General features: G+C 40.1%; 1 protein-coding gene across 9 annotated transcripts in view; it reads left to right on the top strand.

The window, feature by feature from the left end:
• Nucleotides 1–26,745, top strand: part of UNC5D (unc-5 netrin receptor D) — a 492,857-nt gene that overhangs the window by 425,986 nt on the left and 40,126 nt on the right. For all 9 annotated transcript variants that reach the window (XM_070599133.1, XM_070599132.1, XM_070599131.1 and 6 more), the window contains 3 exons: nt 2,875–2,959; nt 23,084–23,252; nt 24,913–25,140. In XM_070599133.1, the coding sequence (XP_070455234.1) occupies nt 2,875–2,959; nt 23,084–23,252; nt 24,913–25,140 (482 nt within the window). The remainder of the gene's footprint in view (nt 1–2,874; nt 2,960–23,083; nt 23,253–24,912; nt 25,141–26,745) is intronic.

The raw sequence follows: 26,745 nt of genomic DNA, 5'->3' as shown, positions 1-26,745 counted from the left end.
TCCCAAATTGCTGTATGGAGCCTGGTGATGACTTCTCAAAAAGGCTGTGGTGGTCCCCACACTCTGGAAGTTATTTATTATGCAAAATATGAATCAAGAAACTCTGTTATCATATCAAATAAAAGGCTGTCAGGGTAGCAGGTGGAGTTTGGGGGAGAGTATATTTTTTCTTTAATCAGCGATAACTAGTGAATGACATATTGAAAATGCATTCTTCTTTAGGGAACCACAGGTATAAAGATTTCCCACAAAGCTTTTCATTCTTCATAAGATATAACTTGCCACCAACACTAGCATTCCCCAGGATCCTTGCCTCTGTGTTTGACTATCTTCAGTCTCCACGTACAATTTACACGTTTGGGTAGAGGGAGGGAGGTATGTTCGAAGGATAATCGTACAATTTCTGATTAAAGGAAAGATGAAATAGGTTAAAGCTCCTGAAGATCCTGTAGATTCAGGTTGAAATTATGAGTATTAAGAATAATGTTTCAAGCTAAACATAGGGAATTAAGCTAACTTGAAAGAAATGTGGTGTGATCGGCTCTACAAAATTGATACACATATTTATTCTGATGTGGTCTGGGAGTTGACCATCAGGCCCTCATGATCTAGAGAAGAAAGCATGTCTCAGAGTCTGGCTTTTTTTTTTTACTCAGAATTTTGAACCCTGTTCATTCATTCGTTCATACAGTCATGATTTTTTTTTGAGTGCCTACTCTATGCCATGCATTGTGCTACATACTATTGATGTAATAAGCCATTATTGCTATTTTTTTTACACACTGTATGATTTCAATTATTTGAAAGTTTAGAAAAGGCAGACTAGTCAACATGTCAGAAAGCAAATAAGTGATCATTTGAGCTGGCAATCGAAGAATTGATTCCACAGGGCACAAAGGAAACTTTGTGGCATGGAAATGTTTTCTATCTTGATTCTTAGGGTGGTGACATGAAAGTATACATTTGTCAAGAACTTCTCAATTTGTACACTCAAAATGGGTACATTTTATTCCAAGTGAAATATACTTCAATAAAAGAAAAAATAGGAAAAGGAAAATGGGAGCACAGTTAAGTTATTCTTTTGAGTTAACTGCCTAAAAGGGCATTATTGCTTGATGATAGTCACCTGTGCTTCTGTATCTAAAGAATAGGAACTGAATGTCTTTGTTATCATAATGGCCTCGATAGTCTGAAAGGGAGGCAACAGAGAGAAAGTGCTATGTCAAACTAAGAGAGAATACAAAATACCTAAGGCGTGTATTCAGATTGACATCCACACACTGAATACCTTGTGTATTACAACTTCTGCTCAAACAGCAGGAAAGGATGTCATGGAGGCCACTTCATTTGTCAACTACATTTAAGGAAGAATGGTCAATGAAAGGAGGAGCCTGATCAGAGGCCCCTAAGTATGGCAATTATAGTTCTGCTACTGTTGACATTAAGGTCCAGAATATAAATGAATACCCTTGCTGAAAAGCTGTATTTAAATATGCCCTATTCTTAGTGCTAGTGAAAGATCCTGATGATAACTAACATGTTACTGAATAATGCTCATAAATGTGAATCACAAATAACTTGTTTTGCAATAAGTGTTGCTTTCCTTGATTCTATAGCAGCTAACAGGCACCTAGAAGGATATCAGAAAAAGCCTCCCATCTCTGGATTTAAATTATCATCAGCAACCTGAAAGCTTTCTGTGCAATTACATTAGCTCTAATAACAGGAGAAAAGCTGAGAGCTGTATTATGCAAAGAATAGGAGAATGCCCTGAGATTTTATTTTGTAAAGATCTTACTGTGTCTCTATTTCATCTCTTTTTATAAACAAGAAGTTACAGCAAAGAGAATCTCTGGCCACTCTAGACTCCTCTCTCTTGGCCAAAGGAAATATTTACTTCACAGCATTCAAGAGGAGAGAAGGGACATTTCAAATGCAGTGCCATGTGCCTTCCCTCCCTACGTGACATGACTTTACTGAAGTAAGGCTACTGAGTTTTTCTCAATTTAACATTGACATGAATATGGCTAAATCACCTTTAACCGTACCCCTTTCCAGCTTCTATTTGCAAGTATAGGGCTAAATAGTGGCTATACAACTACCTATAATGTTTCTAAGCTTATCCATGCTTTTTCTTTCTGTGGTTTTCTTGACAAAATGCAATACTCCATTGATTACCTCCCTAAAGTTACTTCAAGATGTACAATTTAGAAGACAATTTCATACCAGCCTCCAGCAAAATGTTCAATGGCTCAGCCATCATCCCAGATCCCTTTTCAGGAAATGAGCAGATACATTAATAAACTCTTATATTCTCAGATCTGTTTGATAGTGCCTGGTCTCAGGACACCCAATCTTTTAAGACAATTAAAAAATACCAGGAAGATTTTAAATAAAAAATTAACTTGAGTACACAGTTGAAGACTATGCCCCTCTTTATGTCACTTTACGAAACAGTGTTCCCTTTATCATCTTGTACTTTATAAACTTTTCCAGAATTTGGAATTCATGAATTTTTGTGAGAAGGTCCTTTTTTTTTGGTGGGGAAGATTGGCCCTGAGCTAACATCCATTGCCAATGTTCCTCTTTTTGTTGAGGAAGATTGTCACTGAGCTGACATCTGGGCCAATCTTCCCTCTATTTTATATGTGAGAGGCACCACAGCATGGCTTGATGAGTAGTGTGTAGGTCCACGCCTAGGATCCAAACCCATGAACCTCAGGCCACCAAAGCAGAGTATGTGAACTTAAGCACTATGCCACTGGGCCAGCCCTGAGCAGTTCCTGTTTTGAAAGCATCTGTAAGTTGCTCAACTGAGGTGCTTCAAGATAATTGGAAAATCTACAAATAACGTTTTTGCTTTTTCTGTTTTAGGGGTGAGTTTACTCATACCACATGGTGCCATCCCAGAGGAGAATTCTTGGGAGATTTATATGTCCATCAACCAAGGTGAACCCAGGTGAGAGACAGAGAAGGATGGCATATTAATAACATCCTAAATATGAAATGGAACTTCTGCGGAAAATCTGAAATTATTAAGATAATGGGACATGGAGGTGTGTAGATGAGACAGTGGGCTACTTGACTCTATAGAGGAAAAACCAGTCGCAAAACTATTGGCTAGAATGAAAACACGCACAGCTCCACATTTACAGGTAACCAACCTAAGTCACTGACATCGGGACAGCAGACACCACAGGTAAAACAGTGAACCAGTAGGAAGTCATAAGCAGCCCTCTCCATAAACACTGACTGCCTCACATAGTCTTCCTCTCAAAAGAAAAAAAAAAAAAATCACCCCTGGAGGCACTCTTGGGTGCTAGGACTTATGCAAATGCAGAGAACCATTGACCTGTAACCTTTGAAGGTCAGCAGAAGACCTGCTATAAGCTGAGAGACAATTTCTTAGGCAGTTTTCCTCAATGTGAAAATATGGTCCACGCTTCAGTAGCTTTCAGGTCTGACAAATTTCAGCAGCATTAAATTCAATTACATGAACAAATACAAATCTTGTCGCATACTCTTTTAATGAAACTAGTTGGTTATTTTCTTAGCACAACTATAATATTTGTAGAAATGTTGCCTTCCTCCACACAAGATAAACCTAACTCCTCTTTAGAAAGCAATTTCTCTCATAAACTGGATATATACCTCTGGCATTTTCAGTTATAACATCTTGGTTATTTTAGAATAGATTTTTTGTTGTTAGAAAGAACACATGAAAGAAAAACACTGAAAGGAAAAACAGCCAGAGAAACAGATGGCTTGAACAGATTTTGATAGCTATCTCCATAAAAGGATTTGTTGGTGCCCAATGGTTTTTCACTTGCTGCTCTCCCCGGCCTGAGAGGAATGGAAGAAAAGGCTCTGCTAGTCGACTGTTGGAGTGTAAGCTGTACTATGTCGGGCTCTCGTGTTATTTCCTCAGTCCTGCAGAGCTAGATCCTTTACCTGTGCACTGAAAACATGCTAGTGTCTAAATATCTCCACTCAACAAATAGGGGAAACCAAGGCGCAGAGAGGTTTACAGAGTTTATTCAAGATCTCAGTTAAGCAGACAGAAAACTCGAGTTCTCTGGATAAGTCACCTCGTTTGTATCTCTTTCATTGATTTATATAAGAAACTGTACCTGTTTAAAATTGAAGTCATTGTCAATTACACATATGCTTGTAAATACAACATCCTGCAAAAATCAAGTTTGAGGCAGAATCCAGTTAACCTTGCATGAAAGCATGGCCTCCTGCAAAGCCCCACCTCTGCATAGTGTTCCCTTCATCATATTCAATCCACGGAGCCTGTGTTCAGCTCCTTCCTCCCAAACCCATCCCCACTGTCTTCCACCTCATTATTTGAAAGTTAACCTAGGGCTAGTTCATATTTTCAAAGGCACCTAATTTACAACTCACCTCAATCCCTCTCTCTTACTGAAAGCTTCTTCTTAGGAGGTCAGAGCTAGAATGTGCCGAAAGGCATCAAATACACAAGAACTTAAATAAAACAGCTCAAAAATTTGGGAAATATCACTTGCAACACCCTGCAATTGTAAAATAAGGAGAAATACATAAAAGCTCACCAGGGCCCGCAGACCTTGAACGACAGCTTTGGCCTGATGCGGTCCTCCCTTGCTAGCTTTCTAAGTTCCACGTTGACCCGTTTGGTTTATCCATCTGCATCTAGGGTGTGAGTTCATTACTGCTGTCTCGGAAGGTGGACAGAAACAGGAATAGCTCATTCAAGATTCAGATCTATGAGGTGTGCATTTTTCTATTAAACTAAGGATAAAATAAAATTGCAGGAAGCACACATTCCTTTTCCTGTTGCTGAAAACTTCCTAGATGTTCCTATCTCTTAAAGAAATGACCAGCCCCTGGGCTGCAGCCCATTTAGCTTCCTTGGCCATCCTCACTCCCTTTTGAAGAGCTCCAAACTACTTATAAAACCACTAAAAATAGCAAATACCTTTCAACTACTTTTTTAAATCTTGGGTGAATTATTTTCATCCCGGCCAGGAGGCTGCTTAGATCTGACTTCTTCAGCCTTTAATCCTGTGATTAATCAGGAGAAGGCCATTTCTGTAGCTATTTAGTGTCATCTTTTCTTTGTAAGGTCACTCAAAAACCCATTTTCATCTTATGCTGCCCCTATCTTCTTCTGAACTTGGGCTCAGAAGAAGGCCCTTCTTCCTCAAAGTCTGCAGAGCTGGAACAGCGCTGTTCTGTTTCTTTCATCTTTGCCTCTGGACCCATCACAATTCCCTCCCTTTTAGTTCATAGGTGTGAGAATTGAATTTTCTGACTCTCCATCACCTCCACACATAGAGAATTACAGTGGGATCTTCCAAACAACATCATTATGCTGTATTTAAATTGAAGTCTGTTCCATTTTCCTATTGATGATATATTTCTGTTGCTCCTTTCTGAGTTGCATCCCTGGGATAACAAGGAGATGATTTAGTGGAACTGTAACTGATATCACTGATCTAAATTCTGTACCAGATTCCCAAGGATATGGCTGTGTGGAATGAATCACAAACTCAGAACAATCCCCTGTATTCGAATCATCTCAGATGGTTATAGTTTGATATTTTGGTAAGTTTTAAGTGAGGTTGTTCATTGTCTGAATTGAAGGTACCCTGTCTCTTGGGGGAGATCCTACTTGCGTTCCTGGGAAGCCTCTAAGAGGATACTCTGCACTTTCTAGTAAGTGGAACGATGTCACTTTCCTTCCTCAATGGCCCTGCTCTGTCTACACTTTCAGACTTGAGCAACCATCTTAGTGAATCTTTTCCAACCTCCTCCTGTAATCTGGACCTTTAGTTTGTTATAATGCTTAGAAAATTATCTCTGTTTACTTTTTGTACATACGTATGTATTAAATAGTTTGCTGGAAGGGGACTTTGCATTCTTGGAAAAGCAGTAATTACTTACCTCTTTCAGTATAATTTGCAAAGTGCTCTCACATACATTTGAATCATTTAATCTCCACAGTAATATTCAAAAGAAGAGAATTTTGTACCAACTTTAAAGATGAGGAAAAACTCTAAAAAACTGAAAGTTCCAATAAGCCTTGCTTTCCAAGCGCATGTCGCTTACTGGCTGAGCTGGCATTTGATTTCAGGGCATCTGATTCCAATTCCAGTGCTCATAGATTAAAGGATACCACCTCTCTTTGATGTTGGAGACTTTAAGGATACAGCTTTCTGATGTTACTTTCCAACTCTTGGCCCCTGTAAAGAGGCATCCTCTGGAATGGCTCCATAGAAGCACTGAGAATTAGACAAGGCAGGAAGGTAGGATCAAGTTGAACATTTCTGAGAAGTCTGTGGGGGTGAATTTCTGTTGCTGCGTTATAGAGTGGAGAGAAGAAAGGCTGGCAACATGTCTCACCTCAGCGCCGAATCTCAGCGGACACGACGTTAGGAGACATTTGAGCTCAGTGGTTAAGAGAGGGAGCTCAGGCATCAGAGGCCGTGGGTTCAGATCTAAGCCTCACTGCTATTATCCATGTGACTTAGGTAAATTAGTGAAACTCTTTGTGACTCTGTGTCTTCATCTGAAAATAGTAGTAGGTACCTACCTCACAGGGATATGGCATGATGCACAGTGATACAGCAGTCTCAAAGATGATAAAACAAGAAAAGGAAATCTCATTGATACATTTATATTTGATAAAATAGTCTACCTACAGTATATCCTTTAATCTTTATATCAATCCTGTGTAGTAAGTAATAATAATATAATTAATCTAATTTTATAGATTTGGAAATTAAGACCAAGAAAAGTTAATAGATTTGCCTTAGGTTGTAGCAGGACTGAGTACCAAAGCAAAATTTTCTGACTAATAATGTATTTTTAGGCTACATCACACTGCCCACCTTAAGGCAGAATTAGGCATATTCTTGAGTCTGGTAAGACATGCTTGATGAGAGGCAGGGCTCATTTAATAATAGAAATACGCCATGACACAGACAGAGAGGGGCCCAGAGTTGGGAAGACAACAACAACTTTGTAATTCAATGTGGAATTACATTGCACTCAAGGATTTCACAGGTAGCAATGGAAAAATAGAGAGCCCTTAATCTATTCTAAGGATAGACTCACAGAGCGGATGGTGGGGAGGGTGGCTTCCAAGAGATCTGACTTGAGCTGAGTCTAAAAGATCAGTAGAAATTAGCCCAACAAAGAGAGGCATAAGGGCTATAACTCAATGATTTCCAGCTCCAGGTTACCTTTTCCAGTATCTACATAGTATAAAGGCAGGAGGGAGTCTTTAAGAGTGGCTAAATCCAGACATTTTCCCCTGCTTTGAAGTCACTCGGATGTCAGAACATTGCCTTAAGCATCTTTCTTCCAGGCCTTTACACAGACAGAGCAAAGAGTTAGGTTTCATGCCCTGCTCCATTCACAAAATAGAGGATGCTTAATGATGTCACAGGGACAGAAAGGCAATGGCCTGAACTTGGGGCTGCCAGAAGTATTTGTTGATGAGAAGCCCTCCCATGGATCAAGGGTATTTCAGCAGCTAGCTCAGTGCCAAACGTGGCCTCCTTTATCACAGGCCCCTGGGAGCACAGAAAACCATCACTAATCATTCTCAAAAAGCCTGTCTCTTTTCGTAAAGTTTAATTTGAAAGAGTTCGAGTCTTTTCTTTTTTTTTTTAACATTTTGTCAGGAACATTTTGGGGGAAAAAATTTTTATCCTCTCCAACCAGGTTTTGATAATATTTTATAGAATTAAATTAAAGTATTTAAACAAGAAAATTAAAAGAATCAATTATTTCTGCCACATAGATAACAATAAGAAAATGATACCAATGTAGCACAATCTTGCCACCACCCCTTTCTTTTTGCACCCTGATGCACCCTGTGGTCGGAGAGTAGAGCAATGGACCAGAAAATTATTATATTCAGCTTTCTTCTGAGAAGCAATAAAATGAGACCAAAGGCAAACATTCATTTCTTTTTCCAATTACATCATCATGTGCGTATTCCTGACCAAATGCTTCTAGTAGAATTGGAAATGTAAGTAATCTTATTGAAGAATTTACAAAAGGATACATATTTTGGAATTTGGGCTCAGCCCAGATGGGATATTTCAACCACTTTTTTACATTTTTTTTTTTTTTTTTTTGCTATCAAATGGTATGGTCTGCCCAGTGGGTGCAACTGTCTTGGGGTGAGGATTAGGAAGGTAGACATGGTGGTGTTATGAAACATTAACTTTTTTCAGGGTACCTTGATGACACTATGGGTTTAATAGCAAGGCATGAAATAAGAGCAAATACAAGAGTAGGAAGACAGAAAAAGTAGCTCTGGGAAATGGAAGAGAGATGACAGTGTTTCTTTCCCAGTAATGGGCTCACAGTTAAGCACTGCAGTGTAGGCTACTCCTGTGGAATGGCTTCCTATGGCTTTTCTTTCGTGGTAGCCAGAACAAAACACACAAAAACAAAATTATAGATACACACATATACACACGCTTCCTCCCGTGTCATGCCTAACAGAGGATATAAGCACTCAGAAATGTCCTTAGACTGTTTGAGAGGACTTCATTTCTAGAAGAGTGAAAAAGAAAACATGGATCTGTATGACCATTCTACTTGTAAAAATAGAGCTTTAATTAAATGAATCTGTTTGTAGTAAACTACTCTTTATATTAAAGCAGACATTTGAGGCCATTCTAAGACCTTTCATCCCAGTAAAATAGGAACCTGCACACACTATTCTTGGAACCTCTAAAAGCTCTGGTTTCTCCACAGGTAAGAAACCTCTGCCACCAAGCGACTGCAGTTAGTGTATGACCCAGTCAAAACCTTGCCTCTTGAGCTCAGAATAAGAGCACTTGCCTTTGGCACTACCCTGACATCAGGTGACTGGTCAGGACATTGCCGCAATGGAGGAAACCTCATTTAGACCATCTAGGTTGATTTGTATCTCTGTTCACCTTCTCCAGCTTGGAGGACTCACCTGATAGGTTGTGTCTCAAGCCACCCCCCAGCTCAGGCAAAAAACACTGTTCCTTCTTACTGAAAAAAAGATGTGAACTTCTGGAATAGTTTTCAGTTGATATTATGTGCTCACTTCAGTCAATGACTATTAAGGGTCAAATGTATTCAGTACTGGGGATCAAGAAAAATAAGATCCTTTATATATAAGGAGTTTATTTCTGGTGGGGGTGTTGGTTGGAGGATGGAGGTTGTTTATATGTAGCAGGATGATGTTTGGGGCACAGTGGACATTTTCCGTATTCCTGAAATTGACAAAGTTAAGAGCTGATTTATACAAAAAAAAAAAAAAAGAACTAAGCACCCCAACATTCTAATTTCAGAGATTTGCCAGCTACAATGCAAGCCTAATTTTCCCATCTCCCTGCAGAACCTGCTGAACAGCATCATTTCTTAAGAATAGGCACTCCCACACCCCAACTCACTCATACACCATGCCCTCTCCTCCCTCCCTATTGATAAAAGAACAAGACTTGAAGAGCAAAAAGGAGAAGTCATGTTTTGGAACAGTATAGGTATCGAAAATGGCTGTCCCTGCCTTTGGCAAAGCCAAAGAGCATAGCCCCAGGAGAATTACTCATTAAATGTGGGTCATCTGCAGGAAGTAGACACTGATACCTGATTTTCTCATTGTTTATCATTTGGTTGACTTGTGCCATGCTACCAAGGGATGGAAAAAGCAGTTTTTGGAAGAGAGGGCATCCACTAATGCCAAGGAGAGGGGGCAAAAAGCACTTCCGTAATTGCCAGGTCCCCATATTTCCAAGAGGTAAAGAAGATGACCCCGGCCAGGAGCTGGAAACTAGACAGTGTAAGTGAGATTGAAAATAGCTTTTCCAGGGGCCACTTCAATGTGAGGCAAAGAGGCTCAGACAACAGGATCAAAATGCTGCCAGCTGGGGGCCAGTTGGCAGATGTAACGGAAACCCACAAGGAACTACAGATGCTTAGAGGCAACTGTTTGCAATCCAGTCACCTGGACTCTGTCAGTGAGGCCTTTTGGAGTCACTACTCATCTATACTGAATCCATCAAGGATTATCTTAACCTCTTAAGTCATCCAAGAAAAATATCATCACCTTGCCACAGATAGTTAACTGAGGAGATGGTGTCCCTTCTCCTTCCTTTCTACCACAATGCCATAGGGATAAGCCCATGAAGTAGGGAATAGATGAGGGAGCAGACAACCTATTCATTCCTCTCCAGACCAAGCATCTAGAGCCTTGTGTGTGTATGTGTAAGCGTGCATGAGTGTGTATGCACACGTGTGTTTATATGCATGGCTACTGGGGGTGGGGGTGGAATTTTGAATCAGATGTAAAACTAAAGTTTTAAAATTAACAAAAATGAGTCCTCAAAACTAAATCAAACTATTTTAATAACTAGATGTTACTGAAAAGTTGTAGAATCAAAATGAAATGTCTTCAAGGGACCCTGCTACCAGGGGCGGTTCCACTAAGCACAATTGTTAGCAGTTACTAGGAGAGCTAGAACCGCTTACCATAACAGACGAAGCCCTGAAAGCAAACCCGATTACTCAAATGAATGATGATACTACAGTGTGATACACGTGGTGACAGAGATACACAGATGCTAACCAGGAGTGAAGGGAGGAGCCCTGTCTAAAGGTGCAGGGGAGGTTACAGAGAGAAAGTGACAATTGACTTAAACACTGAAAGACAGAGAGCAAAAGGCATTCTAGTTGAAGGGAATAGAATATGCAAATGCGCAGAGGTATAAATAGCGTCACATATTTTGGAACTAAGCAAATCAGAACAAAATATGAAAGGAAGAGTGACAAGGAATGAGGCTAAAAAAATAAGGACTAGACCATGTAGAGTGTTATTTGCTGCCGAGGGGAAACTGAAATTTACCTGGTGGGTAGGGATTAATGAGGTTTAAGATTTGGGAGGCCTGGTCATATTTGCATTATAGATATATTTTCTTCTGCTTCATTTGCACTGCCCCTGCCCAAGTTCAATTCTTCATTATACCAGCACCCTCCTTGTGAGCACATTTTGCCTAGCACAATTATGAAGAACGCTCCTTTTCATCCTCAAAAGTATCTATATTTGGACGATAAATTATAGTTACTCTACTTTTGTGTGTCCTTGTCTCTAGTTGGGAACATTTTGCATTCTTTCTCTAATCCCCACATTGCTGTCAGTGGGGAGTTTTGAGAGAGACTTGGGGAGGAATTCGGCAAGATCTGGTGCGTGTGTGCCTGCGTGTGTGTGTTAATGTGGGGTGAAAGAGATGAAGGAGTTGAAGATAATTCCCAGAATTCTGGCTGGGGAATTGATGATTAATTAGTAGAGAGAGATATGCCATCTGAAGGTCACCTGAGAGTTTGTGATATTAGATGCCCTGGGAGAAACTTTGGAATTCCTTCCAGGAAATAAACACAGCTCTTTGACTTAGAAGAAAAGGGATAGGAAGAAAACTGATTAAAGAATAAATAGATACAAGGCAAAAATAATATTTATAACCAAGAAAAAATACAACTACTGAATCGAAATCCCATGTCGAGCTTTTGGTTAGAGAACGTGACAGGAGTACTACTTACAGCAAAGTGTCACCATGTTGGGCAAAGACTATGCTTGCCCGCTTTGTGCAGGGTGAAATCTTCCACCTTCCTTTGTTTTCTTTGCCTTCCTAACTAGGCAAGAATCTGCCAATTCTGGAACTCGTTGAAGTGAACTAGTAATGTATATAACTTGTCAGAAAAGTACTGCAGACTTAGTCGTTGGCATCACCTGAGAAATAATTATCAGAAATGAGTGAGGAGAACACAGGGATTCAGAAGGCCCGAGTTTCAGTCTCCCTTGCCATGTACAGCCTTTGAGCAAGTCATTTTCTTTCTCTAGGCCTCAATTTTATCATCTATAAATTTTGTATATTACTAACTGCATTCAGGATTTTGGTGAGGACAATAAAATGACTTCATATATGAGAATTCCTGTGTAAACTATAAAGTGCCATATAAATGCTACACTTTGAGGTTATTTTCTTTTGTCTACAAGTTCTCTATAGTCCGTGGAATTTGCTTTTTGTGCCAATGATGCTGGGCTCTTCCCTTTTGACCGCTATCACGTTCCTAGACTTAGAGGAAAGATTGATTCGGTGACGGCAAACATATTAACTGTTTACTGTAGAATCAGGAGCTGCGCGAAGATACAAAGCACACCCTGCGACAATTCCTTCAGGTCTGCTTCTATTTCTCCTGACATTCTGGCCTATGATTTATGCTTTGGGGTTGTATTTATGGGTCCAAACAAAGGCTGGTGTTTAGATTAGGAGATCAATGACCAGTCAAGCTAGGCAGCTGGTTTATGCTGCTTTGAACAAGCTTTGTCCCTGTCCACTTTGCCAGGCTTTCCTTGCTAAATAGTGATGGGTAGAAATGAACAAATTGTCCCTGTCACCATTTCTGTTCAGTGGTCAGTCATGGATTTGAATCCAGTTTGTTGCTTTAAGTGAGTTTTAGAAATTTTTATTGGAAGAATCAAATTGATGGCACATCCCTTTCAGGAGATGTAGCATTAACTCTGTAATAGGCAGAGGGAACTGCTGAGGAGGAAAAGTGCTTCCTAAGTAACACACAAAGGGGCTCTTTCTGCTGGTGCAGGGGAGTAAATTGCTGCCATTTGGGGAACTATTCATTCTTTCAGGCTACCAGTGCCATGCAGTGTAATAAAAGGGGCAATTTATCACAGGGAATCTTAATGGCCTAGAAGGGTTAATTCACCTTTAGCTAAAGATTGTGCTCTTTTCCACAGTCAAATCACAATGGTTTCTTCACAAAGGCATTTAGGTTAGAATGTATTGCTATTACCCCTAAAAAGTGAGGAAGGGAAGAGAAAAATAGTGAAAGAAAAAGGGGAAAGGAAAAATTGGGGATGAGGAGGGAGAATTCTCACATTGTCATTTTATGATCTGCCTTTTTTGGAATGGAGAATTTCCCCGTACCACACTCTTTACCGTCCCTTCCACCTCACACTCCCTTGGTCCACAAACAAACATGTATAAGTAAAAATTGCCCTCATTTTAATCAACGTACATTTCAAGCCCATGTGAGCTCACAATGTGAAGTGATTAGAGTGGTCCAGAGGGGTCTTTAATTAAAGATGCCATTAAGGAGATAATAATGGCTTGTGAATGTTGTTAATGGATCGGAATGGAAGGTGTACCTTAATTCAATAAGAGGAACGTCATTGGTTCATGGGTTTGATTGCGCATTGTAAAGGAACACCACATACTGTAATTCTTTTTATTTGTATGTGACATCTCTTTTATTGCTCATGCTGGAAGTTGAAATAACCTGTCCTATTAAGATATTTAATATAGATCATCCTTTTCACTTCACTTAGTTATAACCCAATAAAAATGCTGGGAGAAGACACCAGCCCACGCTGAGGCTGCCCCCGTGCTCTCTAAAACAATCCGCACAGCCCTTTGCAAACCTGGGTGATCAACCTCGGAACTCCCCTGGTTATAATCTTTAAGACAAACCGTAGTAACTTCCCAGGACTCTATAAAGTTGTGTGAGGATGTGTAGCTTCACTCTGGACATCGGAAGGAGGTGCTGGCAGTTGAAACAATGAAGATAACGCAAAGGTGAAGCAACACCTTGATTCAATGTTGCGGCGTCTGGGAGACAACAGTGGCTCAGGAGGCAGGAGCAGAGGGGTCTCTAGGTTCTAACTTGAAAGTCATGAGAAGTCTTGGTGGTAGAAGAATGCCCCTGCCCACAAGATGTCCACATCCTAATCCCTGGAACCTCTGAATATGTTACCTTACGTGGCAAATGCGACTTTGCAGATGTCCTTAAAGTTAAGGATCTTGAGAAGGAGACATTTTCCCGGATTAGGCAGGTGAGCCCATGTAAGGGTCCTTATAAGAGGAAGGCAGGAGTATCAGAGTCAGATACAGAGATCTGAAGATGCTGCACTGCTGACTCACAGATAAAAGGGGGGCCTCCAGCCAAGGAATGCGAGCGGCCTGTAGAAGTTGGAAAAGGCAAGGAAATTGGATTCTCCCCTACACTCTCCAGAAGGAACACAGCCCTGCTGACACCTGCATTTTAGCTCACTGAGACTTCTGACCTATAGATCTCTAAGATAATAAATTTGCGCTGTTTTAAGCCATCAAGTCTGAGCTACAGCAATAATAGGTAACTATGGTAGTCCCCACTTATCTGTGGTTCCACTTTCTAGCATTTCAGTTACCCTCGGTCAACCGTATTCTGAAAATATTAAATGGAAAATTCCAGAAATAAACAATTTATAAGTTTTAATTTGCACACCGTTTTAAGCAGCATGGTAAAATCTTGCATCATCCTGCCTCCATCCCACTCGGGACTGTGAATCACCCCTTTTTCCAGTGTATCCAGGCTGTATAACTACCCACCCGTTAGTCGTTTAGTAGCTGTCTCCATTATCAGATCGCCTGTCAAGGTATCACAGTGCTTGTGTTCAAGTAACTCTTATTTAATAATGACCCCAAAGCGCAAGAGTAGTGTTGCTGGCAATTCAGATATGCCAAAGAGAGCCCTAAAGTGTTTCCTTTAAGTGAAAAGGTGAAAGTTCTCAACTTAATAAGGAAAGAAAAAACTCGTATGCTGAGGTTGCTAAGATCTACTGTAACTTTTATTACAGTATGTTGTTATAACTGCTATGTTTTATTATTGTTGTTAATCTCTTACTGTACCTAGTTTATAAATAAACTTTATCGGTATGATGTATAAGAAAAAACACAGTATATATAGGATTTGGTACTGTCCACGGTTTCAGGCATCCACTGGGGGTCTTGAAATATATCCCCCGCAGAAAAGGGGGGACTACTGTAATTCAAGCCTCTATTATGACCACTCTATGTACCTCAAGGCCCTACTTTCCTAAGGCTTTCTCTAGTGTCTATGAATACAATCTTAGCAACTCTCATTCCGACATTTCACCTTAGAAATTCCAGTTTTGGAGAATGTCTCCAGGAAACGTCTGTGCCTTCCACTACCCACCCCTCCACACACACCCCACAGCAACCAACACTAACAGGACAGGAGATTCTAGTCCACACTCTGTCACATGTGAGGTGTGACTTTGACCGTGTCACTCCACCTCACACCATGACCTTCTATTTCCTCATCTGCACAACTATGGTATTGGGCCTGATTACTCCTAGGTCTTTCTTCAGCCTAAAATAAAATGATCCTAGGAATAAAACTCAGGTTTCCTCCAGAGAAGGCTGTCTTGCCCTATTCAAAACATAAATGAATAAATAACTTAGTTGATATAAAAAACGTCACAGCAGCATGCCCGGCAGATCCAATCTCCTCCCTCTCCCCTCACTTTCTTTCACTCGAAAGCACCTTCAGTGAGCCATCATTCCACTGCTCCTAGGAAATAAGCTAAAGGCAAGCTGACAAGGCATGAAAGATGAGGCTTAAATTGTGTCTATGAACTGGTGATTTACACATGATTTGTGATTCCTTGAGTCTATTAATTGGTAAACACCCTATGAATGTGTGTGTAAACTAAAGCCGCTTAACATATGCAAACAGTTTAATCTCTCAGTGTGGTGTTGCTCAGATTTCAGCAAAGTCAAAAACTCATTCCAGTGTGGATGTAATTCGCCTCCCACCTCAACCCGCCTTGTGCCATCTCCCTTTCTGTGATCCTATTCCAGATAATACCGTGTGGGTGACCCAGATCTTTAAACCCTTTAATAGTAGAGCCATATGCTTCTATCTTCAGTGAATTGGGCTTGTTGCTTGTTGTAATCCACTGTTCTCACCGCTCCTTTCTCTGCCCCAAATAATGGGATGTAACGGCTTGACGAGCTATAACATTATTTCCAGTTACTGCTAATTAACCCCCCAACCTGACATCCTTGCTTACTAATATACATGCTACTTAAAGAAAGAGGACGTAGGAACAGTCCCTGTGCAGTTGAATTTTCAATCATAGTAGCATCATCCAAGGTCTTAATATTGAGCATTTAAACTTGACCAGCATCCAAGTTCCATTTCGGAAACCTACCCTATCTATATTTGATAGACCACCAATCCCCCATGGCATGAGGTGTTGCTTTGGATATTTTCTCAAGAACTACACAACTTTTCTCAAATGTTCATGCCAGGCATACCTTGCAGGTAGGGAATGCAGGTAAAAAGGGCAGGTTCCTGGGCCCTATCCCAGAAATACTGATTCAGAATCTTCATCAGTGGTGTCCGGGGATATAATATTAAGTAAGTTGCCTGAGGAATTGTGAACCACATTACAGTTTTACAACCACTTAAAGACTAAAGGAGAAATCTATTGTGATAAAGAGAAGATTTTGTTCAACTTCTTTTTCCTCTATTCTGTTCCTCATCCCCTATTATCCCTTTCCAGAAATCTCTTTTCTTAAGTCATACATAGTGGTTACACGGTTAAAGCCCTCAGGAGACCTAGTCACGATGTTGAGGTTGACTGATGAGCCAAGCTAGCTTTAAAGGGCCCATCTCTGCTGGAGATTCTGTGATGTTATCTTCCTGGGCCTGATCTGAAAGATCTGGTTAGAGCTGGAGAGTGAGACGAGTATTTGACTCAAGTAAAACAACAGGAATAATAAGCCCCAAACCTTGATTTTTATCTACAGCAATGTTAGCACTCTAGGTCAATATATGAGAGTTCTAACGAAAAGAGAAAAGGAGACTAATAATAGTTAAAGCTATGTATCTTCTTGGGTAGAAAACTGTGGGAGGTTGGAGCTACCTTGAATTCTGAGCTCTAATTTTAAGACTAAGTACAGTTTCCATCTATCTGCCTTTTATGTTTATTCCATTAAAATATGATTTAATTATGTATCGACCCAGGGTCTGGCGTAGTAAAACTATCATTACTCTACTGCCTGCATTCCTGAGTGCTACTCTGGGTAAAGGTGATCAAACCTACATTAATCTATAATACAGACCATACGGAGGAAAGGAGGGAACAATAATTACCCAGCGCAGCATGACAGACAACAACATTGAAAATCTCATCTCGAAATATGGAGCTGGTTGTTTTGCTTGAAGAGAGTGACACGTTACAAGTCTAGAATCAGGTCAAGAAATATTGAAAGCAAAAGCGAAATGTGCACAGATACACTCCAGTGCTGCCGGGGTTAGCAGCTGCCGCCTCGTAACTGACCTTGATCACTGTGACCTTCTGTTGGCATTGGGCTGCAGACGGGGGCTACAGAATGCTAGTTACCACGTGGCCAGGTTTGGACCAGCACCTCATCCCCACCAGCTGCAGCACCTCCGTCACCCTCCACCACACATTTTATACAGTAGTCAGTGACCCCACGGTTTTTGTTATAAGAATTCTGGAAAAATTCTTCCTAAGCCTCTATCTTCATTCATTCATTCAAAAAATTTATTTTTCTGAACACAATTTCAAACTTAAGGAAAAGTTGCAAGATTAGTATAAAGAATTCCCAGCTATCCCACACCCAGATTCACAAATATTATTTTATTGCATTTGATGTATTCTACTCTTTCTTCTCTCTCTCCATATGTGCATGTGTGTGTATATATATATGTATATATACATACAAATAAATAAAACACATATATATATACACACACATGTATTTTTTAACCATTGTCAACAAGATATCCCTTTGCCCCTAGTTATTTCAGTGTGTATCCTAAAAACAAGTTATCTTACATAACCACAGAAGTATCAAAATCAGGAAATTAACATTGATACAATACTATTATCTACTCCACAGACTTTATTCATGTATCACCTATTATGCAACTAATGTCCTTTACACCAAATGAAAATTCAATGCATCCATTACATTCTATTGTCATGTGTCTTTAGTCTCCTTTAATCTGGAATAGTTCCTGTGTCTGTTTCTATATCATTACATTAACAGTTTTTAAGAGTGTAGATCAGTTATTTTACAGAATGTCACTCAGTTTGGGCTTGTCTGATATGTCCTTATGATTAGATGCAGGTTATATACTATTGGCAGGAATGTTACAGAAGTGATGCTGAGTTCTTTTCACTGTGTCTTACCCGGAGGTATATTCTATTGATTCATCCCATTACTGACAACATTAGCTTTGATAACTTGGGTTAGGTGGTGTCTGCCAAGATTTTCCACTATAAAGTAATATTTTACCCTTTGTAATTAATAAGTATCTTGTGGGAAGATACTTTGAAACCCTTCGAATAGTTCCTTATTATTCTTCAAACTCCCACCAAGTAGGTTAGCATCCATTCCTAATTGTTTACTAAATCAAATGTTAATATGGTTGGTTTCCAAATGATGATTTTCTACATTTATTAGATGGCTTTCTATTGTATGGAAGAGTTTCCCCTTTCCATGCATTCGTTCATTTACATCCATATATTCAACAGGTTCTTACGTTAGCCAGTGGGTTGTTATCCTTTACTACCATTATTTACTTTGTTTTGATGCTCAAAACATTCCAGATTTGACCACTTGGGGCCACTTCAAGCTGGCTCCTATCCATTTCAACAAATACCATTGAGTGCTTACAACCAGCATATATCAGGCACTGCAGACACAACAATCAACAAATAAACCAAAAAAATCCCTGGCCTTATACAGCTTACATTCTAGTTTGTGGAAGACAAAAGACTAATTACATAAGTAAAGAAATGGTGTAGTGTATTAAAGGGCAATGAGTGTTGTGGAGAAAAGCAAAAGCAAAGATAAGCCTTTGTTGGAGGGAATGTTGCAGTTCCGTTGCTCAGGGACGGTCAGCGAGCACCTGGCTAGTAGGCGTCACTTGAGCAAAGACCTGAGGGCGTGAGGGAGCTAGCTGACCATGGAGATGTCTGAAGGAAGGCTCTTCCATGCAGCACTGAGCAGCAGGAACAGTTGCACTCGCTTGAGGTGGGAACAAGTGGGCATTTTTAGTGGGATTCCTCTGGTTGCTGAATTGAGGACAGGCTGCAGGAGGTGGGGATGAGAACATTGCCAAGGAACCTAAAAACCCATAATGCACATCCCTAAGGCATGGAAAATTTTGTCGAAGTGTATATTAATATAATTATATTTGTTGAATAAATTAGCCATCTCCAAAAGCCCAGTTCCTACAGAAATAAGACTCATAAAAATCCAGGAAAGGTGGGAATTCAGGGTTGGCAAAGCAGAACCTTTATGTATGGATCACATGCCAGGTGCTTTTTATGATCTTCTTGGTTGTTTGTTTTTTTTTTTTTTTTGAGGAAGATGAGCTCTGAGCTAACATCTGCTGCCAATCCTGCTCTTTATGCTGAGGAAGACTGGCCCTGAGCTAACATCCGTGCCTGTCTTCTCTATTTTGTATGCGGCATGCCTGCCACAGCATGGCTTGACAAGCGGTGTGTAGGTCCACGCCTGGGATCTGTGCGGGCGAATCCCGGGCCACCAAAGCAGAGTGTGCAAACTTAACTGCTGAACCACCGGGCCGGCCCCTGTGTTTTTCTTCTTTTAACTCTTCAAACAATCTTAGCATAGGTGTTATTTTGTATGTGAAGAAAAGGGGGCTCATAAAGGCATAGGCTTTCCCTTCTGCCACACTGTCTTGTTTTCATGACAGAGAAAAGGTCAGACAAGTGATATGGTATCGGGGATGATGTCGTCAAGGGCAAGTGAGGACACAAGAATGTACTTCTCCCCACTTTGTGTATTCTCTGAAACTACCTTCTACTCCTGGTTTCCTTTTCTGGTAACTAAACAAGGTTAGCAATATGAGTCTTTCTATCTTACCAGATTACCAGGCAAAATGCTCTCGTGCCCTCGATCAGCACTCTCTCCTTCCCTCTATATTTCGCAGTTGGGGGCATCAACCCTGCAAAGCTGGCAGTGTTACTCAGAACCCTCAGCTGCACTGTGGGAACAGAAATCTGAATTCACAACCGTGTTTTCATATAGTTGCTCAACCTGCCACCTGGTTACACAGAACTGACTCTTAAATTATTGATCATTTTATCTCCATAAACGTTCATACACATGAGCAGCATAGATGGAGAGAGAACACAATGAAAAAAGATAGGTAGCAAAAGTCCCACACAACCAGACTTCTTGATCTACACAAGGGTGTGTGCTGCACTGAGGTGGTTCAGAGTATGATCTTGAAGTCACTGCGGCTAATAGTTTACAGTATTAGTAACTCACAGCAATTGTAGAAAAATATGTTGCCTTTTTTTTTTCTAGCAGGATCATGAATACTTCCTTGTCATGGATTCCAAAATGTGGGAAAACTTAAATGCCATCCATGCTTTCCTTACGGTCCCCATATTTGCCCAGGCACAGTTAAAGCCATCTCTCCTCAGCTGTTTGTCGTCAAGTGTCCTAAGTCTGTCTCTATAACTATAATTGGACTATGTTTTTTCTTCCATCTTTCCTTGGGATGTCACAAGAACCAGCAATTTGACCAGAAATCTAGTGGTAACAGAGAAGGAAAGTGCATCTGGTCACAGAGAGCAGGAGCCTGCGAGTCAGAAATTCAGGGCTATTTTGCTGCCGTTGCTTTGATTGACTTCTCCGTGACCTTATGCCGTTAACACCTGCTTCCACAGATGTGTGAAGAGCTTTAATTAATATTTGTAAATCTCCCTGATTGCCACAGATAGAAGACGGCAGAAAAGGGCAAATTATTATTAATCATGGGAAAAAAAATAGAGAGATTTAAGTTTTGTTCCTTTGCCAGAGAAAAACCTACACCCACAGACACTATTTTCACAGTAGGAGGATCAGATAGGAATCTTGATTTGCTTCTGTTGCACTTATGGAAATGCCCAACACCTGCTTACTGCAAAGCTGCATTCTCTGCTCCACCCAAGACTCCAGATGCACCACCTCTGACTCTTCGTTGCTGTTTAAGCGATTACCGAAAGGGACCTTGTTATTCACAATGAGTGTGAGTCCATCTGATTAGCTGATTTCAGTTCATTTGGCATTCAATAATTCCCCAAATTCCCACATGTTTGAACAATATGTTCAATAAGGGGGATGATTCTCTGAAAGCAGTTAAATAGTTCTTTTAGGAGAGCTTGTCATCGGTCACTCTTAGCATCCCTGCTCTTCCTATCTGTGCTGAGTGTGGCCGGCGGTTTCACGGAGAGCACTTAACCCTCTCAAAGGGCTGCTGGCAAGCGTCCACGTGCAGGCTGCCACTTCTTACTGGTTAGAGCTCACGCTGGAATTTTACACTTTTTCAAACCTCAAGTATGCTGTTCTAGGCTGTTCACAAAGCATTTATTATTGCTAATGGACTACTTTCTGACCCCATCTCCCTTGCTTGCCTGCCCTGATTAAAGGTAAATACAGACATTGTCAGATTGCCCTATGCTGTCAGCTTTGGACTATGGTTGCCTATGTGGAAGACTGAACTTTTTGAAGGCATCTCCAGGGCTTCTTGGGGAGGGAGACCCTGTAATAATGTTCAGGGCTATTTTAGATGCAGTGGATATAAGATGTTCCTGCTCAGTTATATGCCTCGACTTTTATTGCAGCGGCAAATGCTAGATAATGAGCTAGATTGTGACCAGGACGAACTTGAGAGAGAACCAACCAGCACGTCAACAAAAGCAATTCAGAAATTAATATCATGTTAGATGAACTCATAGAAAAGCTGTTTATACACGATCATGGAAAAGATGGTATCTTTTAGTGCTAAATTTCATCTGGATCTTGCTCAAGGGATAGCTTTTTTGATCAAGGATGGCATTTAGATGTCCTTCTGACGTCGGGTGAGAGAAAGTTTAAGTAATAACATCAATCCCAGCTCTCATGTAGCGTTGTCATCTGGGAGATTCCTAAATTGCTTTATTGACTCTAGATTCTGTATCACTGTATTGCTTACAAGTGAAAATCCAGCCAAAAAGAAAATAGCTTGTTCAAAAACACATAAGCAGTTGGGGAAAAATTAGTAGACTTCTGAGTTCTTCTAACTGATTTCTCCCTATAAAGTCTTCACCATATTGTTTGGGAGCAGAGATTTGAAAGAAAAGACAAGAAAATGAAAAAGGGATGCATTCAGTGAGGTGACATTATTAGTTAAATTTGGTTAAATTTTAGTTTAATCTCAGTTAAATTAGTTAAATTTAGTTAAATTTCACTTTCTTTTACCTGTTTCATGACTCTGCATTCCCACTGTGTATAAATCACGATACAGAAAAATATGAACATCAGGTTTGGATGGAATGACTTTAAATTTAGATCTAAAATAGGAAAGAGTTGGAAGATATATATTTATGTATTTGATTATGCACATTTATAACTGTCTCCTCTGTGATCACTGTACCGTCATCTGTCACTTAATGACGGGGATACATTCTGATAAATGTGTTAGGTGATTTCATCATTGTGAGAATATCAGAGTGTACTTACACAAACCTAAATTGTATAGCTTACTACATACCTAGGCGACATGGTACTAATCGTAGGGGTCTACTTTCATATAAGTGGTTCGTCGTTGACCAAAACCTCATTATATGGCACATAACTATATAACTTATGTGCATTGGTGGAACATAAATATTTTCAAAGCCAGATTAGACATGCTCAATTCAGATACATTTGAAGCGTTGCTTTGTTCCATAACTATTTGTTTGTTTGTTTTATCACTTACTAACATTAAAAATGTTTGTAGAATGTATTGTTGGGAGAAAAGAATCTGATGGTAAGATTACCAGATCAGTCATTTCTATAGAGTTCTTGGCTTTGGTCATTGGTAATGTTATCAGCAAGAATAAGGATTCAGCAGCTGGTGTGTGACCACTGTTACACACCAGTGTGTGTGGTGTATGAGGTATTTGCTTTCTTCTGTTTTGCCCTATATTTCTAAAGAAGGCTTTGTCATTTTGTTTCTCAAAACCAAGATTTGAGACCAAGGCTTAAACTCAGTCTTTGTGCTTGAGCAGTTCAAAATAAATGGCTGTAGTCCAGACCAGCCCTGTGCATGTGTGGTGCTGTCCACGAGGGAATCCTGGGAAGAGATTTTGCCCAGCCTGAAAAAATCCCCGTTTGTAACTAAATTCACATGCAAATATGCCTCCTCTCTCTTTTATGTTTTCCCAACTGTAAAGCCTCCAGTCGGATGGATCCGAGGTGCTCCTGAGTCCTGAAGTCACCTGTGGTCCCCCAGACATAATTGTCACCACTCCCTTTGCACTGACCATACCACACTGTGCAGACGTCAGTTCTGAGCACTGGAATATCCATTTAAAGAAGAGGACGCAGCAGGGCAAGTGGGAGGTGAGATGTGATTCTTTGTTTTTAAAACATGGAATTTGAGTTCTACCTGTGGGTTACATTTAACCTTTCTCTTAACACAATGAGTCAGCTGTAAAATTTGAGCATTTTCTTGTTTTTCACAGGGTTGGTGGCATGTGTTATATAACACCCTCAAGGTACTGGCTAGTGTTTTTCTGTGATAATGGAAAAGAGACAAGGCAGAGCTTTTTGGTTTGGTTTTAGAATACAGTTGTAATTACCCACGCAGACATGTACCCTTATGTATCTGTATTCGGTGCATAGGACTTTGACTCCTGTCATTCCTCCTAGGCCATGTCCCCGTCTGAACTGAGTTGCCTTTGTGGCCTCTGTGGAATTAGAGAGGAGGCCCAGGGCAGGCAGGCTGTGTTCATAAAAGAAATCACTATATCTGTTTTTGCCATCGTAGGATTATAACAAGTCTGTGTTTAAGTATTCACGAACACAGTAGGTGCTGAATTTGTTTTGGTGAATTAATGAATGCATTGAAAATTTTTCGGAGTGTCTATTTCCCTGTGTATTTGAGTTCAGGTAAAAGAGATACAGTACAAGGAGAGAACAAGAGAGAGAGACAAGAAAGGGAAATGAGGATACACAAGAGGAGGGTGACAACAAGGGAGACAGTTACAGCAAAGAAAGATTGCAGTGGAATTACTATTTTAAGTGAAACCTCTGATTTATCTGTCTGATAGGGATTCCTTTTATGTCATCTGAAGTCAGTTTGCATGAAAGCAGGTGAATTATCTTGTTGGAACACAATGACCTGTTCTAGCTAGCCCTGAGATCTTCCCTCCCAGGAGGTGCTGCAGGCAAAAGAAGTAAAAGGAAAACCATGTTTCTTTAGGAGAAGAAAATTCCCAGTTGCTGAAATGGATTACATTTACCTGCCCAGCTTTGTCTTGAAACTAGTCGAGATTCCTTGTTGAAAATGCATTCTGTTGTTTATTCAGTCCTAGTACAACCACAGGCAAATTTCCTGGGGCATAAAGTTCCATGGGCGTCATGAAGGGGCCAGGGTTGGGGGTCTTTTCCATTATATTTTGTTCTGCTTTGATTTTTACCACTTTAGTTTTTCTTCTCAGCATTTCCTCTCTCTTTTACATCCAGGGGGTGTTATATTTTTGCTCTACCAAACCATTCACACATACCTAAGTTCTTATCAGGGAGGCTGACATTCTAGTACATCTTATCCAAACCATTTATTTAATGGTTCCTCATGAATCATGTTCGTGGAATGGAACAGGAAAATATGTTTGAAAGAAAATAAATATTACCTTAAGGATATTGAAAGACGTTTTCAGAAATAGACCTTTTTAAAAACATAAGATAAAAGGTTGTTTATTGATGTTAACGTTCAAGATTTTTTTCTTAAAAGTTCAGAATTGAATTAAGGAAAAGAGGATTTTCAAAGTGATATTTGTTATAGCTTGTACAGTAGAACTTTAACACATTGAATATAACCATTTCTTGAGTTCCTGATGTAAGAAATTATTTTTATAGAAGAGGAGACTTTAACATCAAGAAACTGAGCACAATAAAAATATGTTGAAAAAAATTTTGTTTGTTTATATCCTTGCAAAGTAACTGTTAAATTACATTTTCTTTTCAAGCTGAGAGAATTTAACACACCTTTTCCCAACAGGAAGTGATGTCAGTGGAGGATGAATCCACATCCTGTTACTGCCTTTTGGACCCCTTTGCATGCCACGTGCTCCTAGATAGCTTTGGGACATATGCCCTCACTGGAGAACCAATCACAGACTGTGCCGTAAAGCAACTCAAGGTGGCGGTTTTTGGATGCATGTCCTGTAACTCTCTGGATTATAACTTGAGAGTCTACTGTGTGGATAATACCCCTTGTGCATTTCAGGTCAGCCTTTTCTCTATAATTCTTTTGGTGTCATAAAAGCATGAGGTTTCCCTAAAGATCATTATCAGTAGACAATCCTATTGCTGAGGGTCTGGAAAATGAACCCACGTTACTGGCTTGATGGAGATACTATCTTGAAGTAAAATCTGTGTTTCTGTATGTCCAACAATGTGCTGAGTTCTGAGGGTACGAGGTACTTGGCACTCAAGAAGAGAGAAGGGTTAAATTAAGACATATAGAGAACATCGTGTGCTAAATTATAAAACTGACTAGAAGTGTAGTCGGAATTCAGAAAACAGACTCAATTGCGATAGAGGGACTGGAGGAGTTTTTTAGAACCCTTTGTGAACCTTCCAAGATGAATGAGAGTTCGAAGTAAAAGAAAAAGGGATACTGTGACAAGAAAAGAAAATGGCATGAGCCACAGGAACAACAAGAGCTATTTGATGTGCAGAGGGCACTGAGAAAATTGCTTGAATCAACTCAAGGTTGTAGTTAGGGAACAACAATTATAAATCATACCTACCAGCAGGCAGTCATATCATATCCTGGACACACAGTCTGTTAATTATTAGGGCTACCAGAGCAGAGATGGTTCAAGGTTCCTTTCCATTTTTGGTATTTTTAATCATGTAAGATTCATTTTAAATTACCTACTTATAAGAGACTGCGTTTATTAATAGCAGCAAGGATAATGCAGACGTGCCTGTGTAAGCTTTGCCCATCTATAAGTAGCATAGCGCTCCTGACACACCTCATCCCAGATCCCTGCTCTTCCAGTCGTGCATCATTAAGTCCATTATGCAGAGCATTTTCTCCATAACTAGCCTTTAAGACACTGAGCTGGAAAACTCACGTTTACCAATAGAAGAGATACCAAGACCTGAATCCTGAACAGAAGCCATAAGGTGACACAGTGACAACCTATGTTCCCAAACCTTCCCTCACTATCTCTTAAGTAGCACAGGTCATTGTGAAGGGCACACTTAATATTTGGCTCTTCAGAAAAGAGGCTTTTTTCATTGGGGTGCCATTTTCTTGAGTAGAGACTTCAACCTAAGTAATTATATCTCATCCTATGATTGCCATTATATACTCTTCCTCCGCTCTTGCCATCCCAAGTAAGAGAATTTCTCCAAGATAAAATACATAACAGACATTCAGTAATCAAAATAAAGAATGAATTGAGATTGTTACTGTGACTGAACAGTTGTAAAATGCACCATGACTCAAGTTGAATATTTAGTAACTCAGCCAGATTTTGAAGGCTGAGTAAACTGGAGTAAACGTGGATGGCCATGGAAGATTTCCCATCTCCTGGCTCATATGGGTAACCCACTGCTGACTAGTGTGACTATGAGAATCTCATTGTCACAACTGCCTTGGAAGTCAGCCCTCATAACAAGCTTGGAATTTTCTTTGAATAATGGTTTCACTGCTGATGTATATAGCAGTAAGTTGGATGTTTGCTGAAAGGGTTTATTTGGAGTGACTTTCAGATAATCTATTTTCATTCCTGTTGATTGCTACCAGATTCTACAACAGCTCAACGGTTCACGGATGAATATCAATTGCAGTAGAAGTCATAAAAATGAGGCCCTAATC

Source organism: Equus przewalskii, chromosome 28 (assembly GCF_037783145.1).
Source record: "Equus przewalskii isolate Varuska chromosome 28, EquPr2, whole genome shotgun sequence".
NCBI lineage: Eukaryota > Metazoa > Chordata > Mammalia > Perissodactyla > Equidae > Equus > Equus przewalskii.
The sequence above is the reverse complement of the archived record's forward strand: the minus strand, read 5'-3'. Positions and strand labels throughout refer to the sequence as shown.